The 15769-nt window shown below is 43.7% G+C and overlaps 1 protein-coding gene across 4 annotated transcripts in view; it reads right to left on the minus strand.

The window, feature by feature from the left end:
* The window catches only part of DENND6B (DENN domain containing 6B), an 80711-nt gene that overhangs the window by 55737 nt on the left and 9205 nt on the right, over positions 1-15769 (minus strand). For all 4 annotated transcript variants that reach the window (XM_077470760.1, XM_077470762.1, XM_077470761.1 and 1 more), the window contains one exon: positions 7251-7331. In XM_077470760.1, the coding sequence (XP_077326886.1) occupies positions 7251-7331 (81 nt within the window). The remainder of the gene's footprint in view (positions 1-7250; positions 7332-15769) is intronic.

The following is a 15769-nucleotide window of genomic DNA, read 5'->3' on the forward strand; positions in this document are numbered from 1 at the left end:
TACAAATTTAGGCAGGTCTAAGGCAGGCCATAGATTATGTAGGATAGAAATTTGATTCCGGGAGCCTTCCCTGTCAGAAGAACACAATGTTTATTGCTAGCGGCTATAGCCACTTGCAATAATCGCATGCAGAAATCCAACATGCTACCCAAGTTGATCGATGGATCGACTTAGGTACAGCTTGCCCATAGATGGATTGAATCTCAGCCAGGCCCTGCTGAACCAGCCAAGATTCAAACCATCTATGGCCAGCTTAACGTACAACTAAGCCCTTGTACACACGGTCGGAGATTCTGACAACCAAATCCGTCGGATTTTGTCCGAAACTGTTGCATACACACGGTCGGACAAAGTTGTCGGAAAATCCGACGTGATGCCATTATTTCGTTATGACGGGACTACGTTCACGCTAGCAGCCAATAGCTTTGGTGTAGGAATTTGATCTGAGTATGCGTGGCAGTTTGTCCGATCGGTATTCTCTACACATGATCGGAGTATGTCCGATCGGAGCATTTTGTCGGAAAATTTTACCAACAAGTTGGAAAACTTGGTCCGTCGGATACTCCGACGGAAACAGTCCGATGTAGACCACACACAGTCAGAATATCCGACAAAACGGTCCGATCGGACACATTCCGTCGGAATCTCCGACCGTGTGTACAAGGGCTAAAAAGGCAAAACTTATTTTTTTGTGTTTTAGATCGTGGTGATGGATTAGAATACCTTTCAGTTATTATTGCTGTCTGTACCCACATTAAGGAGATTCGCCCCCTCTATTTAACCTCGTTACTGTGATCATTGAAAGTGAAAGTAAAAGAAAATCCCAAATTTTAATAGAGGGGAAATCTTCCAATGAGGACACTAGTTCTTGTGACCTGGGGGTCGACAAAGAATTCCCTTCATTTGCAGGGATTTACTTAACTTCCTGTTTGGCTATGGGACAGTAAGTAAGCAAAATCTATGCAATGGGACACAGATGGCGAAAAACAAACTCTGGCAGGAGTTATAACCCTCCTTTACTCAAAATGAAAAAAAAAAGTTTAGCCTATAGTTCTACTTTAAGGAACTAACATTTCGGGCCATATTGGAGTCTGACAGGCCTACTGTAGAGGTTAAAGATGATGGTTAAAAAAAAAAAAAAAAAAAAAACACATCCAGTGAGCTGAAGGTCTGGGGGCAAAAAAAAAAAAAAAACCCTTGATGAGGGAGGTCAGAAAAGAACAGCCAGACTGCTCAAATAGCCATTGTCTACAGAGAGGCATCCTGAACCTTGAATAGGATGTAAATTGTACTACAGCAGCAGAAGACTATGGCAGACTCCACCCCTGGTTGCTAGGGACAGGAAAATAAGCACACAGTGGGATCACCAAACAAATGAAGACTGAAAGAATTAGCCTAATTTGACGAATCTCAATTTCTGATGGTATGACTAGATCTTGGCACACACACGGGGGGTTATTTACTAAAACTGGTGCACAAAGAATCTGTTGCAGCTGTGCATAGAAACCAATCAGCTTCTAGATTTTATTGTCAAAGCCTAATTGAACAAGCTGACGTTTGAAGCTGATTGTTTAATATGCAGCATATTCTGTGTGTACGGGTTTCAGTAACTCCCCCCACTGCCTTATTTCAACAGTTCAGGGTGAAGGAGGTGATGTGGACGGTTTTATTTTGCATACATCAGGCCTTTTAATACCAGCTGAGCATTATTTGTAAGCCAGAATGTAGTGGGTATTGTTGCCAATTCTATTCTCCCCTTTCCTGGTACTGATAGGTGGACAGGTGTAATACAATGGCCACACAGAGTATAGAGAGATATACTGTAAATGGAAAGACAGATGAGATGTATCTTTATGTATATGTAATTTATTTAATGTATCTCAAATTATCCATATGGTGTTTCTGAAATAAAATCTGTACTGTATTTATAAAACACATAGATTTATTTAAAACCCCATTCATCTTGGATTTTGATTTTCCAACAAAATAAATGCAATTAGCAGCTGCTGATATCTGCTGCATTCAATAAGAAGTAAAACGAGCATTCAAGTGCAAAAAAAATCTGTCAGACAGAAGATTTTAATGGCTTATTCGTATTATTTCTGAGACATTTTCTAAAAATAATGCAGAGAATGGAGGAGGTAAAAATGTCAGCTGTAAACTGAAATGATCTATTTGTTGATTGATTTACGAAGCCTAGTTAAACTAATAGACCACTTCCAAGTGTGTCTTCATGTATAAACAATGTACAGTGTATGCCAGTAAGTCATCCAACGACTATAGCTAATTAGCCTTCACAATTTTCACACAAGATTTACACAACAAAAAACAAGCTTTGTTATACTTCAGGATCATTTGCCAGCTGTGACAATATGGACATAGCTAAGGTGTCATATTGTTTGGGAGCAAATGATCATTACTTTGTAGAAGTTGTTCTTCTTTGACATATTCACTACTCCAAAATGGTTAGCGAGTCTCCTCATTAGTGACTAAAAGGCAGCAATGGAAAGCATCAGATGATCTAGGATCTAACAGTTACCCTGATACAATGGGTGACTGTGGGCTCAATTCGCGAAGCCCTTGTACACATGGTCGGAGGTTCCGAGGGAATGTGTCCTATCGGACCGTTTTGTCGGATATTCCGACTGTGTGTGGTCTCCATCGGACTGTTTCCGTCAGAATATCCGACGGACCAACTTTTCCAACTCGCCGGTAAAATTTGCAGACAAAATGCTCCAATCGGACGTACTCCGATCATGTGTAGCCTACTCCGACAGAAAAAGTGCCACGCGTGCTCAGATCAAATTCCTAGACCAACGCTATTGGCTACTAACCTGAACGTAGTCCCGTTGTAACAAAATAACGTCATCACGTTATGTACAATCGGATTTTTCCAACAACTTTGTCCGACCGTGTGTATGCAACAGTTTCGGACAAAATCCAACGGATTTGGTTGTCAGAATGTCCGATCGTGTGTACAAGGGCTAAGACCTTGTACGCACGGTCGCAGAATCTGTCGGAATGAGTCTTATCGGACCGTGTCGTCAGATAATCCGACTGTGTGTGATATGCATCGGACTGATTCCGTCCGACCCAATTTTCCAACATGTTACAACCAACTGGGCCGGACGGACCTAATCCGATCATGTGTAGAGCATTTTCATCGGACCAAGTGCCACGCATGCTCAGATCAAATTCCTACATCAAAGCTATTGGCTACTAGCCTGAATGTAGTCCCATCGTAACGAAATTACGTCATCACATTCTGAAAGATCGGATTTTTCGCCAACTTGGCCCGACCGTGTGTAGGCAACAGTTTCGGACACAATCCGTCGGACTAAATCCGACGGGCAAAATCCGACGGATTTGGTTGGCAAAATCTTCGACCGCGTGTACGTGGGCTAAGAGTTAAATACCGCATAAGTATTGGTGTTAACATTAAATAAATTAAATTAACTCAAGAGCATGCGGTTTACACATTAACCACTTGCTGACCAGGCTTTTTCTGGCACTTTTTGTTTAAAAGTTATAAGAAGTTTATTTACAAAAAACAAGGGTTTCCCCCCGCAAATATGATATGATCTGGGATGTGTGGTGTGCATCTACCTTAACCTATTCAACCTCTAAAGATTGAGTACAAGATCATTGGTATATTCAAAAGAAACTGAACCAACTCAGGGAAATCTTGCTTTGTTATACTGTATATTTTGTTCCATTGTTTATTACACTTTCTTGCCTTTTTACTATTGTATACTGCAAGGATATCTGTATGATATACTGTATGTAATGTCAAGTTTTTGGTACCCTGTCTATGTACCTCTTTTTGCAATAAACATAGTTTAAAAAAATAAACTGTATATTCAACATAAAAAGTATATAACATTTTTAAATGATATGTGCTAATTAAAAATGGAAAGGTAACTAAAAGACAGGAGAAAAACAAAAAGAGAGGGTTGGGACTTTGACAAAGCATGCGATTTTGGAAGCAAAAAGCAGAAGAGCAACAGAGACCAGATAATGTAAATTTATTAACTATAAATTAAATGTATAACATGGGGCACAGAGGTACACATTCTATAATCCATAATCCATCATGAGTAGTAAATATATTAAAATATTGCACATCAAAAACATCAATCCCATGATTTATACATCCAAAAAATTTAAATTCATGTATAAACATATTGCACATAGTAAGAGTCAATAAAGTTAAGTAAAAACATTACAGAGTCTGGTAAAACTGCCTGTTTGAATGTAATTTGTAATATTTAAAGCTCTACGCGTTTCGTGGCTACATTGATGATGGATTATGGATTATAGAATGTGTACCTCTGTGCCCCATGTTATACATTTAATTTATAGTTAATAAATTTACATTATCTGGTCTCTGTTGCTCTTCTGCTTTTTGCTTCCAAAATCGCATGCTTTGTCAAAGTCCCAACCCTCTCTTTTTGTTTTTCTACCGTGTCAATAGGGATGGAGGCTATTTGGCCTCATTTAAAGTCCCAACATTTTTTTCTTTCAGCCCGGTAACTAAAAGACAATACTTTTTTTTAGTTTAGCGCAGAGCACCCACCCGCAAAAACAATTCGGGCTTGTTCAAGGACTCTCTTACATCACTGAAACAAGAACGCAGAAGAGCTGAAAGGAGCATGGAGAAGGAACCCAACAATGGAAAACCACACAAATTACAAATCACTCACCACAACATACCACGAAGCCATCTTCATAGCAAAAAAAAAAAAAAAAGAACATTTCTCCAAAACCATCTCAAAAGCCATAAACCGCCTTCGAGCACGCTTCAAACTAGTCGACCAGACTATGAACCCCACCTGTTTAGAGTCTCCAGCAAACGAAACAAGAATTCTGCAATGAGTTATCAGAGATTTTTTTCATTGACAAAATCGCACTCATTCGGGAAATAATTCAGCAGAACCCAGCAAGTAAACCCACTCAGCCAGAACAAGAAGGAAAAAAAAAAAAAAAAACACACAAAGTTTCTACAACCACCAAGATTTACTCATCCCAATCACCATTGAAACCACCAAAACCATCATCAGAACCCTCCAAGACAGCACATCACCAAGCAACATTATTCCCACAAAACGTCTGAAGAATGTCCTGGCACTTATAACATACCTCATAAACCAATCGTTTAAAGAAGGAATCGTCCCGACCTCCCTCAAGCAAGGCATAATCAAACCCCTTCTAAAGAAGCCTAACCTCGATCCCAAAGACCCAAACGCCCACAAACCTGTCACAAGCCTCAACACCTTCTCCAAAATTATCGAGAAAGCAGTAGTACAACAGCTACAACTCCATCTGGACATCCAGAAACTCTTGGACCCACTACAATATGGTTTCTGCCCTGGCCACGGGACAGAAACTGCACTCAAAATCTGGAATGACACCCTCGAAGCAGCAGATGAAGGAGAATCGTGTCTCCTGGTGATGCTGGAGCTCAGTGCAGTGTTCGACACCATGGAACACAAAACCCTGCTCACTCGTCTCACAGAAGTAGCTGGAGTTGCAGACTCCGACTTACCTTGGTTTGCATCCTTTCTAGAGATCAACAGATCCAAAATAGAACTCCTCTTCCTCCACGCAAACTGAAACAAAAACCCTGGCACGATGTCTACACCACTCACCATCCTCAGACAACCCATCACCCCCAGCACTAAAGCCAAAAGCCTCAGAGTCATCTTTGACTCAAACATGACGATGGATGCACAAATAGGATCAGTAGTCAGCGGATCCCTCTGCCTTCTTCACCTACTGCGTAGACTCATCCCTTTCATCCCGGAAGGAGATACAGCAGCAGTAGTTGGAACAATCAATTCCTGACTCAACTATGCAAAAATCCCTCTACCTAGGACTTCCAAAATACCAAATTTCACATTTACAAACCATCCAGAACACAGGAGCCAGACTGGTAACTGGAAAAAAAAGCATTGGAATCAATCACCCCATCCCTGAGGACCCTCCATTGGCTAGCGGTGAAGGATCAAGTTACATTCAAGACCCTCTGCCTCACTCACAAATGTACACAGGGAAAAGCCCTGCGAAAAAATAAAAGCACTACACCCCAGGTCACACTCTTTGGTCAACTAACCAAAACCCCCTCCACATCCCCAAGATCCATTAAAAATTAAAAGGCGAGCGAAGGTATGAAGTCCAAGGACCACGGCTATGGAATGCTCTACCCATGGATATCCGCTCAGAAGAAAACTATCTGGCCTTCAGGAAGAAGCTCAAGACCCATCTCTTCGGAAAACCCAGACGGATACTGGCAGCAAAAGCACCCTGAGGCGATTTAGCTAGCATATGTAGCGCTATACAAGTTATTTGTTCATTCACTTTTTTTTAGTTTTGGACAGAATGGAGAGGGATTAGAACCCCTTTCAGTTTTTATTGCCGTCTGTGTCCCCATTAGGGAGATTCCCTGTCTCCATTTGTTCTATTTACTATCATCATTGGAAGTAAAAGAAAATCTCAAATTTGTTTGGGTTGTCCTTAGAAAAGTAAGAGTGGAAATCTTTCAATGAAGACATTAGTTCTGGTGATCTGGGGGTCCCCATGGAATTCGCTTAATTTGCAGGAATATCCTCTCACTTCCTGTTTTGGCTATAGGACAGGAAGTAAAGTGAAATCTTCCCAATGGGACATAGATGGCAAAAAATAAACTGACAGGGTTTGACTCTCCCTTACGCTATCCAAAAATGTTTAAAAAAGGTTTGCCTATAGTTCTACTTTAAGGACAAGTATCTTCTAAAACTGCCAAAAATTCAAACATTGCTTCTTTGCAAACATGAAAAACAGCAACAATAAAGTTTTTGTGTAAAAAAAAAAATAGGAGGCTTTCTATACAGTACTAACCTAATATTCTACTTATTTTATTAGCTTACTATTTTTCTCATAATTCTGTACAGTAGTGGAAGCCAAATTATAGGCATCCCCTGCATCAGTTTAGTCTTTACTGAGATGCTTTTGGAGACTAGCAGGTAAAAGGATGCATTTGATACCGTTTTCCTATTTCTCAAGTGGTTATGCTGAATGTAGATCCTCTTGTTGCCCCCATCAGTTTGAGAGAGAGGACAAGGTAAGAGGAACCATGTCTTCAGAACAAAAAAGTTACGAATCTGAAAAAAAGGCTTGTAAAAATCCTTACAATGTATATAGTTTACTGGGAGGAGTTTTTTTTCTCTTAAAAAATCTGGAGTTACACTTTAATGTCCATTGTAAACACTTACCTTCTGGAAGTAACCTCTTTTCACAGAGCTGTCTCTCACTTGTCTGAAATATACATATCCATAGTAATGGGCAGGATCTCTCTAATAGAACAGAAGAATATTTCACTATATGGATACAATAAAGATTTAGACATAGCCAGCCACACAAGTTACAATCTGATTTTGCCAACCCTGTGCAATCTCCCATAGATTCACTAACAAAACGTTAGCATTTCCCCACTATCTAAACAATCCATTTACATAGCGTATATCAGACAGAGGGACAAGAACACGACATGGTTGTAATTGTTAGTAATCTGAAAGGGATGGTACAAATAGGTTGTAATATGTGTAAGCAGTTTACGCCATTATTTTAATTTTGCCAGAAATTTCAGACATTAATCTACAATAATGAATTTACCTGCATGTATGCCAATTTAACAATAACATCATAACACTAGGCTTATTGTACATTTATTATGAGTACTCCATATTTATGTTTAAATCCCAACTGGTGCAATTTATGTATGCTTCTTACACTGTTCCATTATTGATTTTTTTTATCACTTTTATTCCTATTACAAGGAATGTAATCATCCTTGAAATAGAAATAAGTATGACAGGCCCACGTTATTGAGAGATCTGCGGTCAAAAAGACCCCAGTTCTCTCATTTACCTTTAAAAGCAAAAATAAAGAAGATATTTTGTCTTTGAAAAAAAAAAAAAGATATACCTGCCCGAGCACCTGGAAGTGATGTCGAACTCGACTTCCTGCCTATCCATCTGATGGATCAGATCGTTTCCAGGTTTACCGATGGCTCCAGTAAACAACCGGAAAGAGGCAGGGGGAAGGATGGGCACCTCTACCGTCACCCCTAAAAGTGATCCCGTGGCATATCCACCACCAGGATCACTTTTAGTAGAAGCCGACTTGCCCACAAAAAATAAATAAATTAATTAATAATATACCAGGGTTATGGAAGCTAGCTGAAAAAAAAAATAAAAGTCTCTCTGCTGACACCACCAATGTCAGCCAAGGCACCGCTTCTTTCCGAACGCAGAGGAGTCTGGGTCCACCAGGTGCCTGGACTGACACCCCGGCTCAGCCTCTCAGTGAGCCACTGAGAGCCTGAGATGGCCACTCCTCCCCTCACAGAGCTCTGAAAACTGAGCGATCGATGGTGTTCGATTGCTCAGCTCTCAGTGTAGAGGCGCCGGGGGACAGATGCAGCATCGGACCCATGCAGCATCCACCTAGACAAGTATGAATGTGTATAAAAAAAAAAAAAAAACTCCTTTACTCTCTTTTAAAAATCTCCATAGGCAACGCTTTAAACATTTTTAACGGTTTCCTGTTTAGAGTTAGAGGAGGCCTTGCTCTAGAATTATTGCTCTCACTCTAAAAATTGCATTGATACCTCGCATGTCTGGTTTGAACACCGTTTACAGTTGCAGGCACCACTTACAAATGCGGCGCTTTAAAAAAAAAAAAAAAAAAAAACCTTTTTCCTATTATTCATTTTATTTATTTATTTTTGCTCTATTTCTTTTTTTAAAAAATTCAGATCACTTTTATTGCTGTCACAAGCAATGTAAACATCCCTTGTGACAGTAATAGGTCCTCTTTATGGAGGGATCTAGGGTCTAAAAGACCCCAAACCCCTCCTCCGCACTTAAAAGTATTCAAAATGCCAAGATTGGCATTTTTGAATACTGTCATTTTTTGTCATTTTTTTTTATATCGGTGCCGTTGGCTACCGAGTAAACCTGAAGGGACATATTGACATTGCTTCTACATCGGAGACCCGATCAAAGCCAAAGGTTTGTTCAGGACTCCGGCCAGCTGATGGCTAGGGTCTCCTGGTGCCATAGGAGACCTGGGTAGATTGGTGGAAGGTGGCGGGGGGCAACTCCAACGCTCTTTGTAACAGCTGAGCAGCTGTTTAGTTGCATCGGTCGTCAGCTCTAAAAAAAACGGTACCAGGGTGATGCCTGTAGCTGCAGGCATCACTCCAGTACAACCACTTCAGCAAAATTAACGTAGAGGAACATGATTTTGCAGGAAGACAATCAAGATTATGAATATCAGTGGATAAATATCCCATATATGTTGTCTGAATGGATATTAAAAAAAAAAAAAAAAAAAAAAAAAAGAGGAGCTCCAGTCTTCCCCCAAAAAATAGAAAAAATAACGGAAAATTCCTATCAAAATACTTACCGTAATTTTCCTTTCCTGATGGACTCCATGGCAGCAACGTGTGGGTTAAGTCCCGCCTCCACTACCCTATAGGACACTACTCCCATAAATCTTTGCTCCCTGCCCATGGCCGTGTTCGATAACTAGCCTACTCCAGCCATTTTGGGAGGGAACTCCTGCTGCCATGGAGTCCATCAGGAAAGGAAAATTACGGTAAGTATTTTGATAGGAATTTTCAGTTTTCCTGACAGACTCCATGGCAGCAACGTGTGGGAAATAACTCGCCAAACACACTCGGGTGGGCAAAAAATGCTGAACAAAAAATTTATTTAACACTGTCCACCGACAGCACCTTTAAGCCAAAATCAACAGAAGATAGACTGGCAGGTTCAACACAATAGTGAGCCATAAATGTATGAATGGATGACCAAGAGGCAGCCCTGCAGATAACCTCAGGAGCCACATGACGTGAAGCTGCCCAAGAAGTAGAGAGACTTCTCGTGGAATGCGCCGTAACCGCCTCAGGAGGAGCCAAGCCCTTCTCATTATAAGCCCACTGGATCGCCTGAACCACCCACGTGGAGATGGATCTGACCGAAGCCCTAAGGCCTTTGCTTTTACCATGAAAAAGAACAAAAAGATAATCTGATTGCCGGAAAGAAGCTGTCGCCTCCAGGTATTGTTTCAAGATAACTCCCATGTCGAGAGGATGAAGATCCTGATTCCCAGCCGAATGAAAGGTAGGAAGGGTAATGTCCTGATTTTCGTGAAAGACTGAGGTAACCTTTGGGTTCGAACCCAGCATTGGCACTAGGACCACTCTGTCAGGGAAGAATGTGAGGAAAGGTTCCTTTGACCCTAAAGACTGAATCTCAGAGACTCTTTTTGCTGAGGATATGGCCACCAAAAAAGATGTCATTAGGGACAATTCTTTGACTGAAAGTGTTCTGTCCAGATGAGAGAAGAAGTCGAGAACTAGCGGTAAATCCCACTTGGGGAACCTAGGTTTCCTCTGTGGTCTAAGTCTAATCGCTCCTTTAAAAAATTGCTGAACCAATGGATGTTTAGCCCAGGATACTCCAGAAAAGGCCGAGATTGCCGAGACTTGCACACGAAGAGCGCTGACAGGGGAATGTCTAGTCCGGACTGTAAGAAACCGAGAACATCCTGAACCGTCAAATTACCACTGGAGCAAGACCTGGAAGACAAGTGACTTGTGAATCTAGACCAAATCCTCTCATATACCTGGTTGGTACTTTTCCTCCTTGCACTCATGAGAGTAGGAATGGCCTCCTTTGGGCAACCCAGAGCCTCTAACCTTCCCCTCTCAAAAACCAGACCCTCAGACATAGATGGGCTGGACAGGGATGGAGCTTCGAGCCCTGGGATAGAAGATCGGGTCTGAGAGGTAAGGGAATCGGATCTCTGACACTGAGGAGCATTAGAAGCGGAAACCATGGCCTGTTGGGCCAATAAGGTATTACAGCTATCACCTCTACTGCTTCTGTTTTGAGTCTCCGCAGGAACTGCAGAATAATAGGAGTTGGAGGAAAGGCGTAAGCTTTGTTGAACCACCATCGATCTGTCAGCGCATCCACTCCGTAGGCCTGAGGATCCCGAAACCTGGAATAATACCTCGCCAGTTTCTTGTTGCAAGGGGAAGCAAATAGGTCGACCTCTGGGGAGAACCACAACGTTAGAATCCACCTGAAAACTTCTTCGTGAAGGGACCATTCGTTGTTGTCCAGATTGACCCGAGACAGAAAATCCGCTTGGACGTTCTGCGTTCCTGGAACATAAGTTGCTGTAATGTTGACCAGGTTCTTCTGAGCCCAAGACATGATTGGCTCTACCTCCTGAAGAAGGGACAGACTCCGAGTACCTCCTTGTCTCCTTATATATGCCACTGCTGTAGTGTTGTCTAGTCTGAGTAGGACCGAGGTTCCTAAGACCAGATGACGAAAGGCTAGGAGCGCCTGGAAGGCTGCCCTCAATTCTAGAATATTCGACACCATCCTCCTGGAAGGAAAGTCCCAGGTGCCCTGTGCTACTTCCGTCAAACAGTGGGCGCCCCAGCCCCTGTTGCTGGCATCCGAAGTTATTGTCACCCATGAGATGGGGAGGATGGAATGGCAATTGAATAGGTTCTCCTTCCGAAGCCACCAGAGCAGAGAGATTCTCATTGAAGATGTGATCCGGATAGGTTGCATCTTGTTGCCCAGCCATTGGTGAAGAAACCCCTTTTGGAACGGTCTCATCTTCCATTGGGCCCACTTCACCAATGGAATCGTGGCCACCATGGTGCCAATAATCCTCAGGCACTGAAGGGCCGGAAGATGGGAGGCTGAGAGGGCCGGACGATTTCTGTCTCGAATTACCACTACTTTCTCTTCGGGTAAAGAGATGGTACCCCTCACTGTGTTGAAGAGTGCGCCTAGGAACACAAGAGACTGGGAGGGAATTAACTGACTCTTTTCTAGATTCAGGATCCAACCGAACTCTTGAAGAGTGGAGATAACCTGACCCTTGTGCAGTAACAGACGGTCTCTGTCCTGGGCTAGCAGCAGAAGATCGTCCAAATAGTGGTAAAGACGAATTCCCTTGGTTCTCAATAGAGCCACTACGGCCAACAACACCTTTGAGAACACTCGGGGGGACGTTGAAAGTCCGAACGGGAGACACGCGAACTGGAGATGTAGTTTTCCTACTGAAAATCGCAGAAACTGCTGAAAATCTTCTGCCACAGGGACATGAAAGTAAGCGTCCTTTAGGTCTATTGAAATCATCCAGTCTCCTGACTGGACTGACTGTTGTATTGTAGACAAGGTTTCCATCTTTAACCTTTCCTTCTTGATAAAACGATTCAGATCTGTAAGGTCTATAACTGGTCTCCAAGAACCGTTTTTCTTCTGGACCATAAAAAGAGGGGAATAAATTCCTCTCCCTCGTTGATCGTCTGGCACGGGTACGGCAGCGCCTTGAGCCAATAAAGATTTCACGTAGGCCAACAAGATCTGCCTTTTTTCTTCTGTGGCTGGAAATGAAGTGGGAACATACTTTAGTCTTGGGTACCTGCAGAAGGTCCAAGAATGGCCTGAAGAGACCGTTCTGACGGTCCAGAGGTCCTGGATTGAGGCCGCCCAGACATGCCGAAAATGTAGAAGACGAGCCCCCACCTGGCCTATCTGAGCGGGCCCAATCTCAAAAAGATTTGGTTGGTTCCCTCTCTCCTGACGCACTGCTCTTGGCGGATTTCTTGAAGGATGACTGCTTTGATTTCCATGATCTGGAATATTCCCGACCCGGTTTATAGCTACGGGCCTCCCTGACCTGCTCTTGATACTGCTTTTTAGGAAAAAATCTCCTCTGGCTTTTTAAGCGTCTATCCTGGGGAAGAAACCCCGACTTACCACCAGTGGCCCGGGTTATGGCATTATCCAATTTATTCCCAAAAAGAGAAGAACCCTCGAAGGGGATACGGCACCACACCTGTTTAGATGCTGGATCAGCCAGCCAGGGACGGAGCCAAAGGGCCCGTTTGGCGGTTACAGCTGAAAGCATGACCCGGGACACTAGGCGGATGATGTCAATCGAAGCCTCCCCCAGAAAAGCCGAAGCAAGCCGCAACTCCTGGATAGGAGAGTTTTTAGCGACTTCATCCGAAATGTTTCTGAGAGTATCATCCACACCGTCCGTCCAGACTTCCATGGCTTTGGACATTGCCGCTAAAGCCAATGCTGGCTTGCATGCCATACCAGCAGTGAGGTAGACTCTCTTTAAATCGGAATCAATCCGCCTATCTAAGGCATCCTTGAATGAAACTGTATCCTCCAATGGAAGGGTCACATGTTTTACTAATCTCATCACCGCTGCATCCACGAGTGGAGCGGATTCCAGATACTTGACCTCATCCTCCTTAAAGGGATATAACCTTAGGACTTTTGAGAGCATACTATTCTTTTTCTCAACTTTACTCCATTCATCCGTGATGACCTCACCAAGTTCAGACAGGAATGGAAAGTTAAGACGCTCCCTTTTAAGTTGCTTGAAATACTTCCTTTGTTTGGAAGGATTAGCCACCTCATCTTCCCAGTTCAAAGCCTCTCTGATGGCCTTCACCAAGGGAGAAAGTAAGGCAAAGTCAAACCCCACACAGGGGCTATCTTCCTCAGATTCACTGTCTGAAGCAGCAGCTGAATGGTGGCTTGTTAAAGAGGACTCCCAAAGCTCTTGAGCATGCGAATCCCTGACTGGTGACTGAGGTGATTCTGACTGAGGCACAGGGGTCTGATTGGCCCCGATCCCCTTGAGGGATTCTTTCACCACTTTTTCCACAAGGGATCTTAGTTGCTGGTCCGTACCCCCTCTCTCACTAGAGGCTTTGGAAAAGCAGAGGTCACACAGGGATTTCCCAATAGGAACTTGCGATCTGCATCCCCAGCAAGTATTAATAACAGAGTGGCTGGAATGAGCCCTGGAGGAGCGAGATCGATCCTCACTACGGTGCCCAGATCTTGAGGGTGAGCCGTGATGTTTAGACTTAGAATATGAGTGCCGGTGGTAAGACTTAGAAGAATCGCTTCCTCTGTGCGTTGAGCTGCGTTGCTGTGCTGATCTAGATGGGCTAAGACAGAGATAGAAGAGACATACAGATAAGGAAAGATAACACACTGACTAATACCGGACCACTCCCCCCCCCCCCTTACTTCCTCCCCAGACAGTACCTATTATGAGAGGGCTGGCCACATACCGGCGGAGGTGAGTCCATATCTCTAGGGGTTTCCATAAATGCTGCAAAGACATATAAGTAAGGCTGAGGGCATCAAACACACACACGCCCACCCCCTTCTTCCCAGAAGGCCACCTACCTCCACAGCAGAAAACCTGGACAAGGGGAAGTCACGAAATAACCTGCAAGCATTCCCAAAGCTTGCAGGCTATTTTCTAAGTTTAAATAAGGCGCCTTAATGACGTCATCACCGCGTCCTGTGTACCGCTACTGCGCATGCGCGAATAGCGTCATCCCGCCGCCACCGCGCACGAGCGAACCAAGCCTCGATCCTGTGCCGTACGCGCGCATGCGCAGAACGAACGTACCGACGAAGACCCGGAAGTGAGCGCCGGCTGGAACGCAGGCTAATCCGACCGTCACGCCTATACCCACATACACAGACACAGAAAACGAACGGAAAATGAAGGAGAAACGGCAAGAAACAAACACAAACTGCTGCCATGGAAAAGAGGAACAATCTTACCGCTCCCACACGATCGTCTCCAGGCCGAAGGTAAGCACAATACATACCGGACTTCTCAGGGCAAAATAGGTCACCTGCTATTTAGCTGGGCTATCCGACCAAATGCGCAGCCTGCCTGCCAGTGGCTAGGCTTCTGGCTTCCTCCAGCGCTTATATCCAATGCCCACTCCATACCCCGCTAGTAGCTAGGGCTTAACAGAGTCATGCGACAATTCCATCCAGTCGCAATTCGGCCAAACCAACAATGGAACCGTGTGGGAGCAATCTTCAGGTAGAAAGACCATAACGTCTGGTCCTACGGAGGAGGACAAAAAAAGAACACGGCCATGGGCAGGGAGCAAAGATTTATGGGAGTAGTGTCCTATAGGGTAGTGGAGGCGGGACTTAACCCACACGTTGCTGCCATGGAGTCTGTCAGGAAACTGTAGCTACTGGCTTTTAATATAAGAACACTTATCTGTCCAGGGATCCAGCGATGTCCTCACTTAAGCCAATTCTTCAAATCGGCTTTGGGTCCAAGCGCCGGCATCTTAACTAATGGAAACCGACAGTAAAGCCTTGCGGCTTCACAGCTGGGTTCCTTCTGTGCATGTACGATGCGGCCTACGCTTTCTGACTGGTCCCACATTCATCTGGGACCTGTGATGTGTTCCAGAAGATTTCAGGGCGGAGGAGGTGGGCGGAACATCCGCTCAGTTTGCTGCACCTGTCCAAAACAGGTACCTGCTCTCCCCTCCCCCCAAAAAAGTGCAAAATGTGGCAGTGGAGGGAGGCTGTTGCCCCATTGGGGAGAATCACTCTGTATTTGCCATGTTTAGCAATTTCACTAAAAGTAACATTTCTAAATTTTGGGTTGTCCCCATAAAAGTAATAGAGGGGAGATCTTCCAATGGGGAAGCCTCCCTTACTCTATCCAAAAAAATAAACAAACAAAAAAAAAAAAATGTTTTGCTTTTACAGGCGTTGGACAAAAATATGGAAACACTACATGATTTGCAGGTGTGAAAGTGAAGGCATGTTTTGCGTTAAAAGCGAAAGTGACGTAACATTCTTTTGCTTCCGCTGTGTGATGAAACACCTAGCTAACC

This window comes from Lithobates pipiens, unplaced genomic scaffold, assembly GCF_037356315.1.
Source record: "Lithobates pipiens isolate NorthernLeopardFrog02 unplaced genomic scaffold, aLitPip1_a1.2 Scaffold_8, whole genome shotgun sequence".
Taxonomy (NCBI): domain Eukaryota; kingdom Metazoa; phylum Chordata; class Amphibia; order Anura; family Ranidae; genus Lithobates; species Lithobates pipiens.